The 25,678-nt window shown below is 40.3% G+C and overlaps 1 protein-coding gene across 3 annotated transcripts in view; it reads right to left on the reverse strand.

Moving 5' to 3' along the window:
• The window catches only part of TBCD (tubulin folding cofactor D), a 139,468-nt gene that overhangs the window by 75,435 nt on the left and 38,355 nt on the right, over positions 1 to 25,678 (reverse strand). For all 3 annotated transcript variants that reach the window (XM_075441207.1, XM_075441205.1, XM_075441206.1), the window contains 2 exons: positions 10,084 to 10,240; positions 559 to 616 (listed from right to left, as the gene is read on the reverse strand). In XM_075441207.1, the coding sequence (XP_075297322.1) occupies positions 559 to 616; positions 10,084 to 10,240 (215 nt within the window). The remainder of the gene's footprint in view (positions 1 to 558; positions 617 to 10,083; positions 10,241 to 25,678) is intronic.

A 25,678-nucleotide genomic window follows, 5' to 3' on the forward strand; every position in this document is an offset into this window, starting at 1 on the left:
TGATGTCAGTCCTATTAACTACATAACAATATCTGCCTAATGGATTTATCACTTTCTTTTAAAAATTCCCAGTCCAACAGAAGGAGTTTTCTAGAATAACTGAAAATATGTTTGAAGGAGAGATATTATTCTCGAAATTTCCAGCTGACCACAATCACAGAGTAACAGTAGATGAACAATTAGACAAGTATAACTTCACAAAACTTACCAGCTTGGTGACTTGAAAAAGATATAATGTTTGTATATTATGTATGACCCTTTTGTCTTTCATATTGCAACTAGAAAATGCTAAATAGCTCTTTCTTAGACACTTTATCTTAACCATCATGAGAACAATACAGCAGACTGTGAACTGTGGCCACAAATCGAGATGTGGCTCTGTGGATTATATAAGTTCAAATCTAAACTCACACCATACTTCTAAGGATTTAAAAAAGCACTTTTTCTTCTCACATCACAATATATTGCTTATATACTGTAGTTCTACATAGCTAAGTCTACAAATTAAAAGTAAATGAACAAAAAATAACAAACATAAGCTAGAACATGGTAACTTACAGAAGCAGCTCTTCTGCAATTAACATCACGATCAAATACTGCGGCAATAATCAATGCACTGAGGAAATAAAATATTGATTATTAGTACCAAAAATATGAGAAGAAATGTGTAATGTCATAATTTCAACATTTAGACTTCTAAGCAGAACATGCAGCATTTCCTCTAATGAGCTTATTATTTATAACTGCAAGACCAAACCACCTACTTCCTCGTTTCTCCAGTTTGCCGTGGACTTTCCATAGCACAAACGGACAACCGCCATCCTACTGTATCAAAGGAATTTAAGGAGTGTGCAAATATGTTTAACTGCATAGAAATTTTTCTATTTTAAATACAGCAGGAGTTTAAATCTTGGACATAACCATCATCTCTTATCCGAGACTCATACAGTGCAATTTTAAATTAAAACTCAAAAATACAGTTTCTCAATAGCCAAATGCACAGCAAGCCTTATGTAAGGCTTAGGCAAAACTAAAAGTTAAGCAATGGAACCTTGCAGCTGTCTCTACAAGACCAATCACATCTTGTAAGTAACAAAAAGCAGAAAACAGTATGCAAATCATGCTAAAAAGTGACCTGCAAGATAAATTGCAAAGCAGTTTTTTTAAAAGGTGACCTGTAGATACAGAGGCACGATTATACAAAACTACCTCTCTGTGCATGAAGTCTGGTAGCCCTGCACAATTTAAGTCTTCTACCTCAAAAGAACTGCTTGTAAAAGATATGCCCCACAACAGCAGGGAGAGAATACAACCCAGGACACAAAGTCTACAGCTTTAGAAATCCACCTCCAGCACTCAATTAACTTCAGTGACAAATAAACATCACTTCAGGAGAATCATTTCAGCAGAAAATTATTCCTTTCAAACTCTGAAGCTCTTCATTACGTTATTTATTGACTCCAGGCAAAACAGGAAATAAATACTGGCTGAAAAGTAAATCCAAGCTAGCTTTGCTTTAGCATAAAGATATTAATTAGCCTGATGATATCAAACTTCCCTGGGTACTGGCGGTCAAGTTTCCTACAGTGAAGAACACTGCCCTTAAAATTCGCTGAACTGCACAATCAATATCGCCTCAGTAATTTCAGTTTATCTCCATTAAGGAAAATAAGAGATAGAAAGCAAGAATGAAATGAAAATAAACCCCAATAAATTGTTCTAAAGACAGATAACACTTTCTTCTTGCTCCTTGTACGAGCAATTACAGCAATACTCTCTACCACAAAGACATTAACTGATGACAGGACCAAAGGAGGTCATCCAGCCGATAGCCACTGGCAGAGCAAACGTCGAGGAAGCACTCCATCAAGAAGCAGCACAGCTGGCCAACCGTCCAAAAAGTGCTGGGTTAAATACATCATCTTCATCCCAGGTCTGCTAATCACCTTCTCTGGCATAGAGAAACGTAAAAATCATTTTGAAAGGACATTTCAGAAGTATATGGTTTTAATGATATGAACAGCTCCCAGAAATGTTCTAGCTATAGAAGAGAACATTCAAAACTAAGGAATTGGTTGAAAATCATCCTGGGAAGCAAAAAAAAGCCAATTTCTGCCTGCTGTTTCCGATCAGATAGACTAAAAGATAAAACATTTGGTCAGTTGTGCAATATTTCAATACTGTTCTCGTCAGAGAAAACAAATTAAAAAAAAACCCTAAAACCCCATCATCCAGCCAGGAAGCTCAGCACCCAGAGCGCTGCCCTTACGGTGCCAAAGGCACCCTGAAGTTAGGTGTTGCAGAGCACTTCTGAAGAGCTGCGCTGCGTCAGACCCAAATCCTCCAAGGCCATTGTCCTGTCTCAACAGTGACCCAAAAGGGACACTTAGGGACGAGTGTGAGCACAACACATTAAATATTAACATACTGATTTGAAAGATTAGGCGGTCTTTTCAAACTGGAAATGTTAAAAGACCATTACTGGAGAATAAATACTGCTCCTTCAATTTCATATTTAGACTTAAAATGTTGTTTATTAAATATAATGGAAACCAGTTTCAGAAACAAGAGTTTCTGGCTAATATTTCAGCTTATAATCAAATTGTACTTCTCCATTTTTTCTTATTCTTCTGCTACCTTAAGACAAACTTGTGTAAGTAAAACCAGCAAAACAACATACTGTCTATGTGATGCCACCCCAGTTATTCATTGCTGCAACTGAATACCATGTTTAAAGAAAACAAAAACCCCCATGAATTTTGTCGTTGCCCCAGTAGCCCCATTATATTCATAAATCATGCTGCAGTCACTGTTTTATGTTAATACTTTTAATAGAGGTATTTTAAACTTATCATACTACACAAGTAAGTTTTTCCAGTTAATTCCTACTTGAAAATGCAGGCACAGTCTGCCGTAACCCAGGGATTAGCAAGCAAAGCAAGATGCCTGAGATGAAACATGTCTAAGGTGTCTTCACCTGTCTGCTTTGTCGTGGGAGTTTATGTGATACTCCACCAGGATTTCCTAACATAAAGAAACTGTTTATGTCAAACAAAGTGGGATTTTTTTTTTAAGCTGGTTAAAGAATCATGTCTTGACTTGCCTGAAACGTACCACACCTGACTACGAACAGGTAGAGCAAAGCACGGCTTTGCATCTTGCAGTCTCTATGAAACACCTTCTGTAGTTCCTTGAGGTATATTTAGCCTCTATGCACAAGCAGTTAAGTGTACAATAAACACAAACGGACTTCAAAAAGCAAGTGGCAATTCTATCAGTCAACTAATAATTCTCCCTTTCTTCTCTATCCCTTCCCCTCTCCCCCAAGGACTCACTTCGCTGACTTCAGGGAAAGTTAAAAGGACTCAAAGTAGGTTAGCAGCTCGCTTCTCAGCCCAACACCCATCTCATTTCCTTCCCCCGACAAGGCAGAAAGAATCAGAGAGCAGCAGCCAGCCAAGTGATAGGCATCAGAAAACAGAAATATCAGAAATGCCCTCTCCTTATAAGCACCAGATGTACCAGACAATAAATCTGAATTTCTTTTGTCACCTGCAGCAGGTACTTCTAGTGTATACTAGTCACAAGCAGCTTATCCTATTGCTAACCTCTGAGAACTCGCTACTATTCATGCAAGCATACCACCCCGAAGCTGTGGGAAGAAAAAAAATAAACTCTCAAACCTCTTGCCAATTTGGCACAAAACCAAAATTTCCTTCCTGAGCCCAAAAAAGGGAAAAGTCTAACTTGTAACAGGGCAGAAAACTCTCCTCCCTACACATGAGGGAAGGCATAGTAATCATCACAAGCAAAATGGTTTTGAACAATCCAAGAAGGTTAAAAAAGGAGGCGAGACCGAAGTCGACCCAGGTGTTGAGAGCTGCTGCTGCCAGAGACCTTCTCGCACCTCTTCAGTCGTGCCAGTCCCCCGACTGGAGTGGCTACACAGTGAGCTGCATAACGAAACCAGACCCAGGCTCAATTAATTTTTCCTTTGCTAGCTTTTCTAACACCAGAGCAGCTCCCCCACTCACTTCATTCCAGGCAGCTGGGCTATACCCAACTGCTGGAGCAGCGCAGGTCGGGGAGCAAGCGGAAGAGGCTGCTTCAGCCAGGGCTGCTAGGGGAAAAAGCCCTTCCGACTGCAGTCTCGGGTTTAATTCCTCCTGTTTATCTAGGCAAGGAGAAGGTCTGAGGCGAAGGGGAAATGCAGTGACCATTCCCACCTCCATACTGCACACTGTTTCAGTCTCTCTATCCCAGCTCACACTCAGCTCTTACACTTTCTGCTAGCCACCCAACATCCTACAAGCTTCAGCGTGCTGCTCCAATCCCAAAGTTTTTGGGAAAAATGATGAAATTAAAATAAACACACACAAAGAAAAGAGCACGAAAATGCTTAGGAGTTATAAATACTGCTATTAAAAGAGAGGAAAAAAAAAAAGGCGTCTGATGCCCCTGCGGGAAATAACTTTACACAGTGCAAGACACAGTAGGCACACAACTCTCTTCTGAAGGCAACATTCAAATACATAAAAGACGACAGCTATTCTCCATATTTCATCATGGTGCAAGATGTAGCTCAAAGCAATGCTTCAGATTTCCCCAATTCTGCAGGACAATCTTGCCCTGGAGCGAGCTACATCATTCAGCCACAGCCACACCTTCCTCTTTTTTTTTTCCCCTCTTCAAGAACCAGGCAGGACCGCAGGGAAGCCAAAGCCGCCTGCACTCCGGCACTGCGCGCGCTGTTTGTATCGGTGTTCTGCTGAAAGGAGACAGCGATTAGATCTTTCCAAATAATGATTCATTTATCGATTACCTACACCATCGCATGGCAGATAAATGAAACTTTATTCTGACTCTGCAACAGTTCCAAATAATTAAGATAGCCAGCAATAATTTAATCACTATAATTGTATAATAGAGTAGAAGTATGTTTTCCTTTTTGTTTAGGTTCTAAACAGAACAGCTCAGCTTCTCAGTGTGCACCTGCCGCTTTACAGAAAGTAACTTCCACACCCAAGGGGGCAGGAATCAAATTAGCCGTATTTCCACGTTATTAAATCATGTTTAACTTTCCTGATAAGTACATTTAAAAAGACAGCATGCATGTACGGACTGGGAGAGAGAAAAAAAATCTCGGTCAAGTAGTCCTTTTATAAAGATATGCTTGAACAGCAACTTCAGTACACACAAGTATTTCAAAATGCAGTAAGGTTATCCTGCAATAAAAGTGAAGTTTCATCTACTTCACCAAGAATTTTCTTTTTATGGTCCTGTATTTTGAATAGATCAGGCAAGGTTTTAGAAACCAGTTTAACTGGACTTTAAAAAAATAAGCAAGCAAATGTGAGTAAGTGTACCTTGTTGAAATATGGATAAGGAAAAAATATTGCCATGTAAAAATAAGAGCAAGTACTATTAGAAACTCTCTCGGGTGACTATTTCTAGTAAGTGTTCTGTATCTTTTTTTTTTTTTTCCTTAAAAGAAGAGTAGTAAGGTGAGGAAGGAAAAGGGCTGATCTATGATCTACAGATCTGACAGTTTCAGCGCTTTTTAACCACATCCATGAGAAAGCAGAGAAGAAACAGCTATCACTGAATATGGAGACAGATACTTCTTTCAAAGCCTTGTCACAAATATTACTAAAAACCCCTGACTTTGTGCAATTTAAGCTGATTTTTCACTAGTCAAAAGTGAAATATTTATGTTCTTTCACTACAGAAAACACAGAAAACAATGTCTTTCCATTACACGATGATAAAACTTTGCAGGTGGGGGGGGGGAGGAACCCACCACCCCATTACCCCTCTGCTTTGATGCATAACTACTGCACCACAGCGGGCAGCATACTTCTTCCACAGTTGGGTACCCAGGTGAGTTCACACTAACGTGTGCCAAAGGCCACGCCAAGCAGGAGCAAGAGGTGAAGCAGCTCACTGTCTAACTCAACCCCTTCTGGTTGGCACCAGTGCCTCGCCTGCCGAGGCCCAGCGTAGCAAGCAGCCGCTCCCCGCGCTCCTCCAGCCAGCTCGACAGCACTGCTGGGGACCTGAACGACGCGCAAACCCGCCGCCGCTTCCAGCACCCAGGCAAAGCAAACAGCTCCGGATCCAAATCACTCACTACACGGTTTTAAGGGGGTAGTAGCTTTCCTTTCAGGGTAAATGATTTATTATCTTCCTGTAAGAATCTAATAGTTTGTATTCTTACATGGGCAGATGGTTTTGCTGTGTAATTCAGCTCACAATGGATATTATGTACTTTGTTTCAAGATGCTGAGTTCTGCATTTTTTAAGGGTAGCAACAATTTGCTTGTGGCTAGAAGTATGACTCTTCTTTAAGTAAAACAGTGACACACCTAAGGCTAGATTTAAAAAAAAGCTGTATGTAATTATCGGCTTGCTGACACAATAGGTGAAACTGTGTGTCATACTTTATTTGAATATTTTTTTTCACCGTTTCTCTTCGGAGTGGCAATTCTACCTTCAAGAGTTGATTATATTTAGAAAAGGTATGGCCAAGTTAACTACAAAGATTGTTAAGTAAAGCCTTGATACAGTGTTAACACTTGCTAAAATACTGTGCAGCCTTGTAGAAAACGAACCCAACACCTTGTGACTGATCCTAAGCAATTCTCAGCTTCCCCCCTGCCACCCACCTTATGTTTCTCTCCACTCCACCAACTCACTCCAAACAATTGAAGTTGTAGCTGGCACAGCCACAGCGTTAATTGGTATTACTACCACACACAGAAGATATCAATCGTTTCCACTAGCCATTTTCCTAAAAAGAAAAGAACAATTCGTTTCCAGAACATTCTGCAAGCTTAAAGACAGGAGCTTCTTCAGAAACATTCTCTCCTTCATACCTGTCCACAAGTTCCCACTAACCGCTTTGTGACAGCCAAACAAAATACCACAGATCACGTAAAATCAAAACGGTGAGCTTGCATCTAACACATGGAGAACAATATTGTTTTGCACCATGCTAGGGTGAAAGCAGAAAAAAAAAAAAAGTATTGCTCAAATCATCATGAGAAGAAGAAAAATTCTTATGAACAGAACAGACCAGAATTCTGATAAATAGAAGGCTTACACACTCACAGTTTTTTAAATTTCACAAGGAAAACGCTTGCCAGACCTTAAAAGAAACAATAAAGTTGCTCAAATAAGTGAGACAATGGAAGCAGAGGATTTATTTCATAAGGCTGCTGACCAAATCTACAGAAGCACCAGTTCTGAACCAGACTTTGGTACTGGTATGGCTATGCTCATCCTGAAGATTTGCTCACAGCGAGAATATAAACGTATTCCTGTGAGTTTAAAGATAGCAGTAAATAACTCTGCACAGCTGATAACAGCCTGCTAGAAACATTTGTTAACATCCTGGTCATGGGTGTCACTGTGGCTTCATTGCTACCATTACTTGTGCTGGTTAGATTAAAAATACAAATATAACCCAAGACATAATCACATGACTATTTCACGCCGCAAACATGTCTTTAGGTACCTTTATATTAAGAATTTCATACTAAATATAATTTACCATGAACTCAGCTAGAAGGGAATTAAATATGACCCTTCAAAATCAAGTATTTCTTCAATAACTTGCCATGGCAAATATCCCTATTCCTAGCACGCTTAACTGAAGCAGGTCTTTTATGGAGCGCCACATTCTCTTTCTGAATGTCACGCAGAAAAAGTGGATGGCACCATGCTCTAGCACAGCTTGGTGTTACAAGACTCTTCACCTTTAGTATCAACAGTATTGTAGATGGAACATCATCAAAACAACATGAAACTGCTTTATCAGAGACACAAGGCGAAGATGTCTTACAATTTTTTGTCTGCTCACTTTGAAGAAAAGACATGACAGCTTAAAAAAAGAAGAGAGAAAAACAGCGTCTGGCCTTAAGAAATTTGACAGCAGGTTCCTGGACAGAAAGATTTAATCAAGGTCTCCAAAAAACCCAGGAGCAAGTACCACACAGATAAGAGACTGTTGTGTGACCTGCGTTAAAGGCTCAGCGCTGGAAAGCGAGGATACAAGGCTGGAGAACAGCAGAGACCAGCCAGTCACAGTGCACCAGGATCAGTGAATAAAGACGTTTATGTAGGGCTCACAAACTGTCCCAAATAACTTTAAAAACAGGTTTAAAACAAGGAAGAAACGTAACATGTTCTTTGGGACCCTGCTGAGCTAAGTAAGTAATCCTCTGCTTCCAAACAAGGCTTTTTGGATGAGACTGAAGTAGTTCTGTCAGCGATCTGGAAGTAAGGCAGCCCCTAGAAATTAAACCACATACCCAGACCACAAATCACTGTGCAGTCCACACATCTTCTTTAAAAAAAGAGAATACTAAATGACTACTGATCAAAATGCCTCCGATGGAGACAAAACTGCCCGAGTTGCTGCTATCAAAGGTTGTACTAAAAGTCTGCCAAGAAACCGTTAGAAGCTACCTCTGTTTGCAGTGCAAATCACCCATTAAAGACACTATGAAATGTCAGCCAGCGTGCTGCCAACGAAAGACTACACGCTAAAGAGAGAATCCCATGAGCAAACAGGAAAAGCACGAGATGAAAGAAAAAAGAAGGTGGTAAAACCAATTTGTATCTGCAAAAATATCATCAGTATTAAGTGCAAAGTAGCACCAAGTTCCAGTCCACCACTGCAACATTGCAGATTTTGATTTGGGAATCTTTTGAAAATGTTACTTTTGAAAGTCTTTTGAAACAGAAACCACAGACTGAAAAAGAAGCACGTGCATGCGCTTCTGTCCAACCATAAGTAGAGTTTAGTACCATGGTCACTCTGGACTGGAGTACTCTATAAAAACAGAAGGTATCAAAAGAGAAAAAAAAATCTCATGTACTTGTTAAGTTTAACTAAAATCTCTTATTTGTTATAATGAAAACTCCATTATTCAAAAGTGATATGTTACCAAGTATTCAGAGTCACTCTGTAGAGTTCCAGTTCTTACCGCTTTTAGAAACTGGAAGTGATTTTGTTATTTACTCGAAATAATCTTCGCATTGGACACTTCAACCAAAAACTGTAAATTGTAGGAAGAACAAGGAGGCTCTGAAATGGCTATTGAGAGAAGAACTGAAGTGCAGTTTATTCTTTTGGACTTAACCTGCCCAACTTGCAAGGTGTAACCTGGTCCGTAAAGACACGCTCTACTCTTTGCACAACACCCATCTGACAAAATCCGAAACTCCCAGATCATTCGAAACAAGCGTTCACCTGAAAAGCTAAGAAGTAACTTCTTCCGTAAGTTTCCCTTCTAATATTTCCAGCTCTTTACGACTCCACGAAGCAACTCCCCATTTTGGAGGGGTCTGTTATTTCTACCCCTACTCCACCAAGGTTCCAACTCTTCTGAAACGTCCTGAACCTGTTCTGCCGAGCTAACCATAAAGCAGGAGGACAGGCAGACAACAAACGTGCTGTGCCCTCCCCCCCAACAAAGCCTCCAGTGATTTCTCCAGATCTATTTACTGGGAATTTCTTTGGATTTTCATTTGCTTTTCTTATGACAGATACACAGAAGGAAATGAAGTTCTCACACTTGCTAAGGAAATATTTAGATGCATTTCAATCCCAAAAGTTCAACTGCATCATACCGCAATAGAAAGAAATTTTAGACTTCAACAATTACATGGAAAGGCAGAGGTATCGTTTGTCATGTCGTCCTCCCCCTGTTCTTGTTTAAGATATCCAACATATCTGTTACCATGAATCAAAGAACTTTATTAAACATTATCATAAAGAAACAAAAATATCCATTCCCTAGCAAACAATATCCGGAGATACTGAACGAATTTCATTCACGTTATATGGGAGACACCAGCAACTTTTAAAGCACGAAGGTATTTCCCCTAAATGGATGTATCACTTTTGGTCAATACCCGATTTTAAATGTCTTCAATACAGAGCAGCAGACTCCTAGAATATTAACTTTTAGAAGATACAGAATTAGACTACTGGATTAACTTTTAGCTCCTTCCTGATTTTGAATAGATTTTTAAAATTACCTGTAAGTAGCTCCGTTTCTTACTGCCACAACCTACCTTGAAATCTGATTAATAAATGGGATCAGTTCTGCAGGATCGTAAGCACGAGCGAAGGCCCAGCACACGTAGCACGCTGCGTCTCTCACGTTGGAACCCACGCTGCATGCCCCCCTCTTCTCGTCGTATGTCAGCGCTTTCAAAATGACAGGAACAACTGTTCAATTAAAAAAAACACACAAAAGCAACAATTAGGACCACATAGCGGTATCAGAGCATTCAGTGATCGTTAGAGAAAAGACACAGGGTGAAGCTGTGTGTTCTGAAAGAAAAGTAAGCATGGCTCTCAATATGTGCTAATTTTGAAGTTGATTAGAAAGATGAATTTTTATTTTAATACACTGTTTTGTTTCTTTGTCAGCAGCAGTTTATTTTTTAATTCCATTCACATATAATTCAATGAGGATTAAAGCAAGGGGGTTATGTAAGAAGTAACACTGATATCACTTATTACTTAGTGATACATGTTCAGAAGTCAAAGTAATTTTGAAATGCAAAATTTTTAAGTGTCCTTTTTTTAAAGTAACAAGACTATAATTATCACAGCAAAACCCATCACTAGAAAAAAATACTGTAACTACCACAAAATAAAAGAATCTATGAGCAGGCAACATTTATCACGGTAAATGTCCTAATATGACAAATTCCTCTCAGTTAACAATGCCTGCAAATCAGCAATATCTCAATCTTGAAAGGGACTTAAGCACAGATTTTGCAAACTCTTAACTCAAAGTGACATGTTTGACATCATTCTTGCATTAAGCAAGGAAGCTCTAATATTTTATTGCCCGTAAAGCTGTTATTCTGAGCAACTTCCAGCGCAGCACACCTACGAGCACTGCCAAACTGCACAGACCGTACGGACGGGATGCGCCTAAACCGGCAGCGTCACCTGGACGGGCAAACAGCGGGGCTTTACGCTCACTGCTGCCTCCAGATCCAAAGCCACTGTGCCAGCTACACGCCCCTCCACAGCACAGAATGAGCTGACGCAAGACCAGAAGCCTCTGATGAAGGAAAACTGGGTATGAAAAACAAGTCAAGGTCTTGTCTTTTTTTTTCCTCCCATCAGTCATGTTCATTACATCAATTTCGCCAACATATCAGTTTCTGTTGGACGGTGAGGCAATAAGATGGAGATATCGGCATCCTGAACAGCAACATGGAATCATGCACTGCACTTCCAAATGTACTTCTACCACACTTTCATTGATTCTAATGCCCAAATTTGCACATGCTGCCTCATGAGACCTGGTAGAGAGACTGAAGACAAAACCAGCCGACAGCCACCCTGGGAAAGTGCCTTCTGATTTCCTGTTGGGCTTATCTGGGATGGGGGGACAGGGAGGGACACTCAAACACAGGCCAACATTTAACAGCAACTAAACTAAACCCCAGACTATTAAAGTTACACTGGACTATGTTTTAGCCAATAAAGGCCTAAAATCACACTGGGGAAAACATAGAAAGCAGAGTAGTAAAACAGGGGTAAAGGCAAATGAAGATCCCAGCATCTCCTCACAAAGGCCTCGTAACACAGGTACTGTTATTATAAGGAAGGACAAAAATAAGCTTGGGAAACCAAGTAGATTCAGGATTTCACTGTCATGTGTGTATCTCCATCAAAACTGCAGCAGCCAGTAACACTTTTCTACAGATAATACAGCTTCCAAATACTTAAAGAATTCTCTTACACAATTCTAGTAACGTACTGCGACAGTTTAAGAAATACTACATGTATGCAAGGCTCCCCAGAGGGCTTTCTCCTGGTATCTGCAAATCCAGATATGTAATTTGAATACATCTCTCTCCAGATGGCATGTCTCTAATAAATCAATAATGTCTGTAGAAACAACTGCCTCTAGAAAGAAGAAACAATTTCTCTCTCGATTTTTTTTCTTGTATCAAATTTATCAAATGCATCTTTTTTCCTTACAAAATACTTGTCAAAAGGTGATCCCACTGAACAAGAAATGGGATCACTGAACTGTATTTCATTAGAAAACTGTGCCTGGATATACTTCAATGGATATAATCACAAAATAATTGAAATTCAATGTACAGGACATCACTGTATGCCTCCTACTTAAAAAAAACCAAAACAAAACAAAAATGCACCACAACTGGAGTAGCAAAGTGTTAAAATGGCATTTAAATTAATTTTAACCTACTAAAGAAAATACAGCAGTAATGAGAGGGATGGACAAGATGTGACTGTTAGGAGCACAAACACTACACGGGAAAGCAAGCCATTCCCACTCAGGAACAATGGTGTAGCAGAGATGGATGGAGAGTTGGGCACTTCCCAGCTCTGAAAGACACTGCAATAAAAATGTTTAAAAATGTTGACTAGCTTGTTTTGAAAAATGCTGCATCAACTGATGAAAAAAATGGAATTAGCTGGTTCTACAGGAACACTAAAACTAATGCCAAAGGCAATTTTGCGAAGCTGCTGCAGAGTTCCTGCAGCACGGGGCGAATCCTCCGGCTGCTTCCGACAGCTGGGAGCGCGCTCCCGTCTCCCTGGCACTGCAGGGAATGTGGAAGAAGGCCTCCATGTAGCTCCTCACACTGGTACCATCTGCATGCAAGAAACAAAAAGTTTTTTCAATTCAGGGCATTGATTTCCCAAATAATTGGGTCAATACCGAATGGCAGCTGGCTTGTCAGAGACAGGGGTGATGCTGCCAGGGTCTTTAACAGCAGAGCCTACAGAAACGCCGGGACAGCAGCACTGTCACCCTGCGCAGCTCGACCAAGCCTTCCCCATCCCCTCGCAGCAGGCCTTTGGCCTCACACCTTTCTGATGTCCTGCTCCTGCATCTGGGCCTCAAAGCATTGCTGCTGCAAGAGAAACGAGGAGCCCAGAGAGCACGGGGGGTGGGGAGAACACAACAGCAGGATACACCAGCAGACACTGAGAAGGTGGAAGAAACGGGGAAAACAAAGTACACAGCAGAACGGGCAAAGTAAATACAAATACTATAACTACAGAAAAGGAAATACAGATCTCGGGTTCAGCTGTTAAAGCTTTCATCCTCTCACTGGTAGATCAGTTACTGATGAACCGTGGACTATGGGAAATACCATAAAAAAATTGCTCCTGACAAATGCTTGTGTGTCTGAGAAAGCGGGTCCAGCATTACATTTTCTGCTGCTATTTAAGAATCCTAAAAAAAAACAAAAGAAACATTGCCAAAAATTCCAGGTTTCACTTCGTTCTTTACCCTGGAGCTCTTCAAGCACAGTGCAGGGTTCTTCCCGCTGCGGCTGCCTGCCGCGTCAGCGGAGCCCGGCTGAAGGCAGCCACGACGGGGCCGCACGCGCAAAGCCAGCTGTAGGCTTTAGTCCCCTGTAACTGGAAATATCTTGGGAAAGACCTTCCTCATCCACAGCTTGACAGATTCCCAGTTCGCATTCTCTCATGTACACTTTTCATCTTCAGTCTAAACACAAAGTACTAAGTGAAATTTCATTTAGCATTTTTCTCTGATTTAAACTGTTCACATTCATAGTCTTCCAGAGCTTTGTTTGATACACAAAGCAGCAATGAAGTTCAAAGCTTTGTAGTTGGCTTCTGTATTTTGTATTTGTTACGCAATTGCAATTCACCATTCTAACCATCTCTCAAATATTCAGTGTGGTCACAGTATTTTATTATACCGCTCTATATCCTTTCAATTTTTCAGATTTAAAATCATGCTGAATTCATACCTAAAATAAATTTATAAAAAAAACCCCACATAAATAAAAAAAGCTTCAGGAAAAAAATCTTCCAGAAGAAACTTCTTTTAGTTTGGAAGAGCAGAGACATATTTTTACTTTCGAAATTATGAACATGCCTTTTTTATTTAAAAGTAGGGGGCTGGGAAATACAACAAGGAGCAGACCCGCAGTGTTACTTAACTTTAAAAGTTACCATTTCTTTCACAGATCTACATTACAAGTCCGCCATTAAAAACAGAGGATGAATACTGTCCACTCCACCAAATTATGAAAACAATATCCACCTGCTGAGGTCTCGGAGCGCTCCAGCACACACGGGCACCTTTACCTGTAGCCCCGAGGCATTAGGAAGCACCTGCCAGGCTCCACCCTGCCCCACCTCGCAGCAGAGCGGCAGGCTGTGACAGCTCTCTGCTCCAGCCTCCTGAAAACACGGGCTCAGCTCCCGGCTTCGCAGCCTACCACCCAGCAGATGCCAGTTCTCCTGCTGCAGACAGGCTGCACAGCTATTTTGCTTTCTAAACACAGATTTTGAACAGCCCGATGCTTAGCACCCTTCAGGTGCAGGTGAGGGACGCTGAACAACTGGTTCAGAGAACTTACGGAAGCCTTTGTACGCTGAAAGGCCACATGGACGTAAATAAAAATGCCTCCTGCTATTCCTTTAAAAAAGTGCCTTTAGAAACATACTTGACACAAATCTCGACTATAACATGCGCCATCAGGATCCCTACGTTACTTTAACTACACCTTGTCATTTTTAAAATTTATTTCAATGTTTATCACATAAAATGTACAAATACAGCCATTAAACAACCAGCCAAGCAAACAACAACAAAAACCTGTTCCTTAGCCTTAGGTCTTGTCTCCAAAAGAAAATTGCAAAATTTCATGTCAACCCTATTTCATTTAAAACAGATTTTCACTGGATCTCAAGTTAATTAAGAATTGCCTAAATTTAGTTTAAACCTAAAATAGGCCACTCAAAACAGTTTAAACTAATGTTACTTCTTAGATGAGTCTGACATTTTTATATGGACTGTTTATGCAGAGAAGCCTTCTCAAATAATAAGTACGATATTGCAAAACCTTCTGTTTTAGAATTATAAAATAGAAGAGAAAAATATTGCCCAAAAACAGATGTCTGCTATTACTGAAGGAAGTATCATACACAAAGTCACTGCAGGAGCAGTAAGAACATTCCAATTAAGGAATTGGAATATATCAATACAACAAATAATAATTTTATTCTTCAAATTTTTCTTCAATGAAACCAACTCATCGCAGAAGCATCCTTTGGGTAGGTTCATCCTCTTTGTGAGCCTCAGGCATTAAAAAACAAGCGCGGACAGCCGTATCTGCAGGATGTCAGCTTCCCGTGTTTCACAGAGCACACCTATCACTGTCATTCGTAGGCTAAAAAGAGGACTCTGGCTTGTCGATGTAAAGAATTCCAGATGTGAGACCACATACTCTTACAGGGCACTCTAACCTCTTCTGGAAAGAGGCAGGTCCCAATCGTAACTTCATTAGGGCTGTTATACTAACACTTCACGTATCAACACAGATGCAAACACAGATAATTTCAGGTTAGGCCCATTATCAGAAATAAATATTTGCTTAAAGTTCTGCCAGTCATTTATGATTTGTTCTCATTTTCTATACAAGCTGTCTACTTCAGAATTTACTCTTGGAGGACTATTTCATCCAGAGGGTAAATTCCCCAGTGAGGACCACAAAACGCATGCGCTGCTTTGTCTGCCGGAAAATTCTCCACGGTTCTGTGAAGTTCCCCAACGTCGCATCCTGTAGGGCAAGTGCCTGGCAGCTCTCGGCAGGCAGCCGCTCTTCTCGCCCTCCTGCACCCAGGTTTGACCTAGTTTGGGGGTTGCCAGGGAAGAAGGGAAGAGCATCCCAGTCCATGCATGCTCAGAAGATATGTGAGAATTTAACAGCTGAAGTCTCTTCAGCTGCCATAACTTTCTCACAATCCTTCACACCGACCCAGGTACATAAGGCTCTATATATGCACATCCACACACCAAACACGCATTCTCTAACCCGTGACTATGAAGGGCTGTGTCTGTCTGGTTGCAATCTCAGTTCAGTCTCTCACTACGTAATGAATTGAGAGAGTCTTTAATTATCTGATCACGTGATATTTTTTTCCACGGACCTATCTCAGTCAGCACACAGGAAAGACCTGCTCTAGCGATGAATCACAGCTGGGCAGCAAAGCAGACTGTAGTCTGCCTCGGTGCTGAGGGAGGAAAATATGTCATGCAAAGACTGGCTTTCAGGCAGAGAGAAGGGATTGTTGGGTAAGGTGGATGCTGCCCTGAAGAACTGCATTCTAACTACAGCTCTGCCGAAGACTTGCTGTTCGATACCACTCAGATTGCTTAAATACAGTATTTAAAAGAAATGGACGCTCGCTCTCATTTCCCAGGTATCTGCTTCAATAAACTAATGGCAGGTTTGCAGAAATGCTACGACACTGAAATTAGTGTGAGCTTTTGGGTGTGGCAAGGGGCCAGCGAGGAAGCAGACAGAGCTGGATTTGGGCCAGTCTATCTCAACATCATTATGTAACGCAGCCCTAAAAACTCCCAGTCTTCAAGCAGCCCGACCTGGCTACGTGGAACGGCCTGCAGCTGACCTAGGGCAGTACTGGTCTACCTTCTCTGAAACGCTGCGCTGAGTATTTCGGGGAGTCACCTACCCACTCACGCCCAAGGCCATGCTAGAGACCTTCATATGAGTTTACAGCTAACAGAGCTCTTCCTTTGACTTCACCAGTAGCAATCTGCAGTTTAAGGACATGAAGAAACAGGCTTATGAAGGAATCCTACTAAGCAAACAAATTACTTGCTCTGAAGGAGTATAGAAATTTTCTAAACTTCTAACACTGCATGTCAGGAAAGAAAAATCACCAAAGAAACCCCAACCTTTAGGCTAACGTTGTGCAACAGCGAGATAAACCCTACAGTGAAAAAGCTAGAAGCAACTCCTTGTCATTTATTCCCTGCTTAGTATTTATACCACTTCCCAGCTGCGCTGGGGGAGGGACCTTTCCTGCTACAGCTTCAGCTATGGCATGTATTCTTGCTCATACCTGCTGGCTAGTGAAAAAAAAAAAAGGCACCATTTATAATGCTTCCTTGCTAATTTGAAAACTATTACAGTGACATATGCATTATAACTTTTTAAAATACTATTTTCAAGACCACGCATAATTTTTAAAGTTCACCTGGGTGTTGGAGAACAGGAATTCTTCTGTAACCAGCCTTTCAGGTTTGGGTGTTCTCTATTCTCTAAGAGTCCACCTAAGACAGGGAGATCTTTTTTTCATTTCTTCCTGCATCTATGATGAAAAGTACCTGGAATCTTGCCCAAAGCCTCACAACTCGCTACCACGACAGAACAGACAAACAGATTTCAGGAGCCTGACTTCCTGATGTGTCCTCCCCCAAAAACCCTGGCAGCTGCAAATCAGTATCAAACAGCGGGTTCTGGAATATGGAAACACAGAAGGCAAGCCTTAAAAACCGAGTGTGCAAACAAGTTTAAGAAGCGACATAACAGATTTCTACAAGACGATTTAAATCTTAGTCCAAGCTAAACCTTTTTTCTAGAACACAATTGAAAGCAATACTATTTTCACTTTTTGTTAGGGCTTTTGTTTTTTGTTTTTTTTTCTTTTAATAAATTGCACAGTGAAACTGGACAAGCAAAAAGCTCCTTTTTTCATTGTGTGTAGAGTTTTTCAGACTTTGTTTTTTTTAAAGTATATCAAGCTATATATAAATATCAGGAAGCACCATTCTCTGTACTCTCAGATAAAATACACAGTAATGCCAATTCTTATCTATGTTAGCAAATATGCAAGCATCCTCTGTACCACAAACACAGATAATCTGGTACTACCACAGAGCACGTATCCACTCTAACCAAATTAATATTTGCAACAGAAGCTGAGGGAATTTTAGCATCGCAGAAGTCATACACACAGAGATATTCCTTCAAAGCCATAGCAACTGCTGTTGAGATTAGCTGCACCTATTTGAAACCTGCTGACAGCACAAGATACTTCTTTCATACAAACTTTTCACCAAAAATATACTTGACAATGGGACATTTTTAAAACAGAGAAAAAACGTCAACTGAAATAACCAGTGTTTCCTATTTAAACAACATGCTCACCATTCAGCAGAAATAATACACGAAGTATTTCTCCCAGCCAGCATCTTTTTGGATACCGGTAGCATTGTGTCTGACCCCTCTGAAGAGCTAAAAAGCACACGGATTTTGTCATTGAACCCCGAGACGCATCCCCTCTCAAATCTGCCTCAGCCCCCTCACTAACAGCACTTCACTGCAGACTTCGATGCTCCCTACTTTCTTCTTACGCTTTTTTGCTTCTTTTCTTCTGAAGGCAATTTATCAGCAGAAGAAATAAAGTCTGGTTCTTCTTCAGTTGGGTTTCTTCCACTCTCTCTATTTCTACCCCTTCCATTTATTCTGAGATTTAGAAAAAATCAAATTCAAGATTTGGATCACTTGCATTGACCCACAAGCATCAGACCTCTGGCTTAGCCAGTATCTGTGTGTCTTCTCAGCATTACTGCCTTCTGTTTAAACGCTGCTTTCCTTGTCGCCACAGTTTGAAAAGGAGAGAGGGACTGTTAGATTGTTTCACTCTATTCACTGTGAAGGGGTAAGGGTGTATAAGAAGGCAGGCAGATCAAAAATAACGCCTTCCTGGCTGGAATCCTCCCAAAATAAGCACTAATTCATTGCAAGTGTAACCACAGAGTTCTTCCAATCTTTTCTCCCTGGCTTCCTTTTCTTACCATTCAGCGATGCAAATGTTTCCAACCTTACCGTAAACATATCTTTTTACAGCAAAAACAGGATCACATACTGCACAACAAACAAACAAACAAAAAGAGCATGTTATCTTTGACCATGAAATACTAATAAATCTGCAACCGATTTCATCTGCGGGACTTCCTCTGGCTTTCAGCAGAGCAGGTTTCGGCCCCTAGCCACTCCGCAGAGCAGCTGCCACTACTCAGTGGTCCGCAAGCCCTTGAGAGGGTTTAGCACCGAACACTTTCAGTCTCACCACTGCCACACTACCGACACCTAGGAAGCTTCATGTTCCTGTATAAGACACACCTTATTAGCTAGAAAGTTTATACGATGCTGTCATCAAGAGAAATTTTAATAACGTCCTTTCACAGGCAAACCAGAAATTCAAGTAAACTAGGATTCTCTTGTTTGTTTAGTATTTATCCCCACCCAATTAAATAAAAAACCCCTAGAAATAATAGTCTGAAGCCTACAAAACCACAAAACCAGCACAAAACAAAAGATGTGAAATCATACTGAAACCACACTGAAATGTAAGTTTTTGGCCCTGACATATGCTGTACAGTAAGAAATGGTTCATTTAGGAGTGCTGCAATTCCAAATGTAGAAATTCACACAAATACACCATCAGATGATAATATTTTAAATGACTTCTGGCCGTTTTGCTAAAAAAAAAAAAAAAAGAAGAAAAAAAAAGGAAAAAATAGTTTTCCCTAAATGCAAATTTCACTGCATGATCTGTTCCAAAAAGATCTGAAATTTTACAGCTAAACAGTAACACATGATTTCAAATTCAAAAACATAACCAACAAACTGCCATTCAAGAATTGCAGCGTTAGTATTTTTTTAACGGAATAAAATAAAACATCAGATTTCACTTGCTGGCTTATAGTCCCCACTTTTCAAAATTATTTCAATAGTAGACAACACATAGTAATCACATAAATCTTTACAAAATTTGACACGTTTCAAAGAATAACTGAACGCAAAAAATATTTTCAGTCTAGGAGTATTCATTCTATGCCTCACTGCTTTCTTCAGGAGAGTGGCATCACGGCAACACAACGCCAATTATGCCTCAAAGAAAAATGTACAGGACTGACTTCATATACACTGGAACCGCACGTGGCGTAACTCAGCTCTTACTACTGGCTTCTATGAGAAAAACTTCACCTAGGCGAGAGAGCTGTCTCAGAATCTCTGGCATAAGTCTTGAAATCAAAGCAGAAAATGAAAAAGCATTCCGCATGAAAAAGACTTTAAAAACAATAAATTTTAAAAGGGAATTATAACCAGAGCATCAAGTAGAAACTGAAGAAAGGCACACTTGACATCTCTGTTAGAATGACTGGCAACAACAAGAACGGTTATTAAAAACCCCTTCTTATAAACGGTTCATAGTTTTGCCTACAGTCTCAAATTCTGATGTTCCTTACTTCCCCCAAGACGTTTCATTGCCCAAGGGTGAGGATGGGAACCAGAAGGAAGATCATCCTAGTTCTAGGCCAAACGCTAACAGTTCAGGCCACAATAAATATCTAAAAATACAATCTGCAGTTGCTATTAACTGCTGAGCTTTTATTCTTTTCCCATACAAATAATTTGCTCCAGTAATCATGAACAAGTGGCTCACAAACATCAGCAAGGTAATCTGCCCAGACATATCTCCAAAGTCTGGAGACTGGAATAGTTATGAAAAACAAAGGCACATTTCAAAGGTGTTATTCGAAAAGCATTAAGACTAATAACTATTCATATGGGATAGAAGAAAACAATCCTGAGAATATAGTACAAGAATCATGTAATGTTTTGGGGCACAGCATGAGTTGCAGCAATTATATTCAAACACATTTGCCCCCTTCTGGGAATGCTGTGGAGTAACCTAGTCCAAACATGTTACTACAGATAACAAAAATCTGTCAATAACTTCAGTTCAAGTGATCAAAGACAAAAAAAAAGGACCTTCCTGAACACTTAGCTCAAAGCCACACATCTGGACACACAACTGATCTGACAAAGACAGAAGTGAATACTGCCAGGCACACAGTTCTAAGAGGTTTCCTTTCTGAGGCAAGCTCAGCTTCACGCGCTCCACGCCTCTCAGCGACCAACTACACGAGATTACTCACACTCACCTATGGTCGCTCTGCTTTCTTAACTCCCTAGTTCACAGATTTGTAAGGCATCTCTAGAAAGATACAGAAACACCGCTGATGACTGACAACCAGTGGGCATCCTCCCAGTACCAGAGTGCTGGCTGCCAGGAGGTGAAGCCACAGCAGCAGAGCACCTCAGGCACCAGGGCCGTTCGGAGCGTTCGAGCGGGAAGGTGACAATTATCTGATCAACGGAGGGGTTGGTTGTTGACCACAGCAACAGCTGGCACCCTTTCATACACCTAGGGAATGGAATTTTGAAGTGCACAAAGAAAAATAAAATTAGGAAAGCAGTGTATCAAGAATAGGTTAAATTTATGCCATTTGTATGTATGGTTTCTGCTAGCAACATTTTGTTTGCTGTTTAGTGCTACAGCTGAGCCAAAAAATCCACATAAATCCATGAAGAAGGACATTTATAACATTTATAGAATGGCAGTTTTATGCTACAGTAATTAATCCTAAGAAATTCAACTACGGCTAAACGATACTTCTTTGATACTGAATTTAAACAGAACTTAGAACAAAGAAGTATATTCTACACCAAAGAAGATACAAAACTAAAGCTTCAGCCCTCCAGAGATACAAAAATAATTACATTTTTAAAAAAGCAACTTGGGAGAAAAACCTCAGTAATTCCAAATTTTACTACGCCAGTCCTGGTGCTCTTAATTAATCTGACTTGTGCTCAGGTGAACTAAAAGGGTGCTACGAACAGATGCCTGGGTTCAGTTTATCTCATACTGAGGATGTACGTATAATGAGTTAACAGAAATCAGTGATGACACAACATCACTGCAATCAAGATTTATTACTTCTAGAAGTATACACAAACAGGAGCTCTCACTCTCCTTTTCTGGGGTCCACCAATGAATCTTCTCGCCCAGATTTGGATTTTCAGTACCATCCATGCACCAAGAAAAGAAGCATTTACATTAGCTGGGGTTTTGGGGTTTTTTTTCCCAATTCTACTTTATTCACAGCTGATTTCAGCTGACCTGACTAATAACAGCAACTTCCAGGAAGTAGCCAGATACAAAACATTATTTTCCCTGGGTCAAGGGAGCAACTTGACATCACAGCTCCCCTCCACACAGCAGATCAGGGAAGAGGGATGGGGAGAAGGGGGGAAAGAAAATCCAAGTTCCAGTATTGACACCTCTTATCCCAGTTCAGTCAGCTGTATATTAAAGGAGTCCTTCGATAGCTTCCTCCAGATGCCGGCAATTGCAATTTCCTTTCAAAACAAAAAAACTCATCTGATTCCATTCAAGGAAACCTACCTCCACCCCACCACATGCAAGAAAAGAAACCTGATGGTCCCCTCCTTCAGCTACGGGCGACATAAAATGATCCAGACTTGCAGAAGAAAAACGAGGACAGTTACGTAGATTGATCTGGCACACAAACTTTTTGACACGAAAGAAAGGCTCTTCACTGCCGCGTGAGGACTGCTGAGTAACACCTTCTGCTGAGAAAGCAAAGGACTTTTCTCCTTAGGTCTTTTCAGCAATGGGTCTGAATGTAGACATTACAAGATCTTCCTCTGCAGCCAGAATTTTGCAATATACTACTTTTTCTTCGAAACATTTTACAACTAAGTGCAAACTACAAACACTCTTGTTATTCCATCTAAAGCCAAAGGATTTACAAACAACTAGACAGTAATACGACATCTTCTTACACTGCTAAGCTGCATTATAGGAACATAATAATAATTAAAAAAAAAACAATTAAAAAACCCACAAGAGCCACCTATCTACCTTAAATTTAGTGATTACTTATATTCAGAAAAATTTTCCAGAAAACAACACTGGCACAGCAAGGGGAAGGATGGTGATCTGCGTACCTGAACGGGAAAGCAGATGTCCATAAGCCATTCCACCAAGATAAAGGCCACACCTTTAAAATTATTTTTAAGACACTTCTTTAGAGACTGATTTTGAAACAACTTTTACCCACTGCCTAAACAGGTTTTGTAGTGACAATTTCCTTAGTAATTTTCATTCAAAAGACCATACTTTTGCCAAGTATAAAATTCATCATACTTCTATATTTAACAGTTTCAATAATCTGCATCTGTCTATCTGTAGAGCAGTGGGTGAAACAAGAGGGTTATGATTTTTAATGTCTCAATAACATTACAATTAGTAGCCAAAAATCCCTTTGTATTTATGTTCAGTAACTGGAATATTTTTAGAGAGAGCTAGAACTATCAAAATATTTTCCTTTTAACAACCAGTATGCAAGCAGTTATTATTTCACTGAACAACTCAGCAATGTCACTAGATTACTGGTAAATACACTAATAAATTTGTCATTTATAAACGCTAACTAAAATGAAACTAAAAGCAGGTACTAGTACTAATCAGCGGGTGATCAGCTGACCTTCTCCTTTCACCACCCAACTGCACAGCTCCTCAGCAAGCACGCGGACATGATAATCGATTTCTTACTGAGGTGACTCCTTGCCACTTACAGGATCTGTACATTTGACTGCTGATTATAGGCAAGCTTTGGCAGGTTCCTGTGGCAAGCAAGCTTGGAGTTAGTTCAGTCCCGCCTTCAGAAAGGAGACTCATGAAGGACAAAAAGATTTAAATAAAAATGGAGAGGGGGGAGCAAAAAAAGCGTAAGAATATTAAGGCTACAAAGGCATTCAATAAAAAATGTCAGCCTCTAATAGAAAAGTAAAATTATTATTTTTAAACTTTGCTACCCCCTGTGTACACTCAATTCTACTGCTCACGAGTCACTTCTACACAAGTCAAACTCACTAAAAGCTCAGTATATTACCTAAGCCATTTTTGACCCCACACTGCAGATTGCTACTTGGAGGAACAGACACCCTGGTTAGAGCAAAACTTGGTTGTTGGAGGGCACAAAAGCACCAAGAGCTCTCTTCGATAGCTTAGATGCTGAGGTAACGCTGAATGAAAGCAGTGGACGCAAACAAATGAATCGTAGCTTCGGGCTGGGGTAATATCAGGTGCATCTCTACACCCCGAGGGCTCAACTCCTACACTTCTTAAGTCCCTCCCCTGAAACAACCTCCTGCAGTTTCGCTCCCAGAGCCAGCACAGAACAGGTACTTCCCTCCGCAGTGACAGCTACAGCTCACCAACAGGGATCACCTCCAAGGCTGCAGACATCTATGTATCCGGTAAGTACATTTCTTTAGAGCAATTTTTTTTTTTTTTAAATAAAGCGTGTTCATATTAACATCTGAAAAGTAACTCAGGGGTGTTCATTTTTCAGCTGTCTCGAGCCTAGCTGACTCCGAGCAGGTGCATTTACTGCACCAGTTTCAGCTTTCAGCAGAAAGTTTCAACAGGAGAGGGAAGTATTTTAGTTCGAGAGAAAACTAACTCTTGCACATTTTTAGAGTAATTAACTCTTGCTGGCGAAAAGAGTTCTAAGCACCTTTTTTCATACAGAAAGTTCATGTAGTATATTACAGTATGACAAAAAGCTGTATTGCTCAAGATTGCTGTTTAGCCTGCCAACTCTTCTTCCTACGGTAGTGTCGGGTTAATCTGAAAAGCTTGTACGAAAATAAGGTGCTGCAGTTTTGATTCATTATTTTTCCAGCTTCCGGGAATTTAGCACAGAAACTTGGACAGTTTTGAGATATCCTCTCTCTAGTCAGCTGAAGTGTATTGAGACATGGAATGATTAATTTACTATTTAAAAGGGTTTTTATTTCTCGTCCGCACTGCCACCGAAGCTCCGTGTCTGTGCCTCCTGACACGCGCGCACCCGGGCACACCAGCACGCAGCCCTCTCCGCTCCGCACCTTCCACACACGCTTCCTCCCCAGCCCTCGCCAACCCACTCCTCTCACCCACGTTTCCTCCCAATTACCAAACAGTTGCGTTAAAATTTATCTTTCAGTGTAAAGGAACTGGAAGTTGAGCAGGGAGTGGTAGTTAATCACTGGAAAATCTCAGCTAGAATAAAACTCACAAATCTTGTTCTTGCAACACTCAAGGTAGGTGACAATGGCATGTCCTTGAGTTATGCAATAATGCCACATCACAATATTTTAATTATAGCATGTCCTTCAAAATGTTCCACCCCAGTGAGTACTCCTGGTCAGAGATCAACATCACCAAAAGGATACTGCAATAATAATGGAGTGTGCATGACAAACTGTTACGTAGTTGCCAAAGCAGTGTCCTAAAAAGAAATATAATTACCATCCCTGCTTGTAATAAAAGACATTTTGAAATTTCCCCTTTGATCAGTTGGGCATCTTAAACAATTTAGACTACTTAAAAACCTAAAAAACAACATGCACATATATATATATATATGCACATATATATGTGTGTGTATGAATACATATGTGCATATACCCACGTACATTTTTGTTTATATATTTATTCACACACACATGCACACAATGTTAAATGATATTCTTGATTTCTGAACCTGCTAATATGTTAAAGGCAAGGAGGTAGCAACAACAGACTTTTGAAAACAGAAGGAAGAAAACTTGCAGCTACCAGTCTCGGGCTGGAAAGGGCTACAGATGAGCAAGCCGTGAGGAGATGTACAAGAAACAAACAACTACGACAACCTCACGTTTAACCAACTTTATCCAAATAACCTGTTTGTGACAAAAATATGAATAAATAACACTACTACCTCTCAAAACTAGAAAGAGAAAATTATAATAATACATAACTATCTGCATTTCTAAAATCAAGCATACAGGAAATAAATTCTCAATGAAGAAAAAAAAGTTCCATGAAAATTATCATCCTGCTACTGAAGAATTTTTTTATCATTTTTAAAGGATGTCACAATTTATGGCATTCAAATTTAAGGAAAAA

The sequence above is a fragment of the Opisthocomus hoazin genome, chromosome 21 (assembly GCF_030867145.1).
Source record: "Opisthocomus hoazin isolate bOpiHoa1 chromosome 21, bOpiHoa1.hap1, whole genome shotgun sequence".
Lineage (NCBI taxonomy): Eukaryota > Metazoa > Chordata > Aves > Opisthocomiformes > Opisthocomidae > Opisthocomus > Opisthocomus hoazin.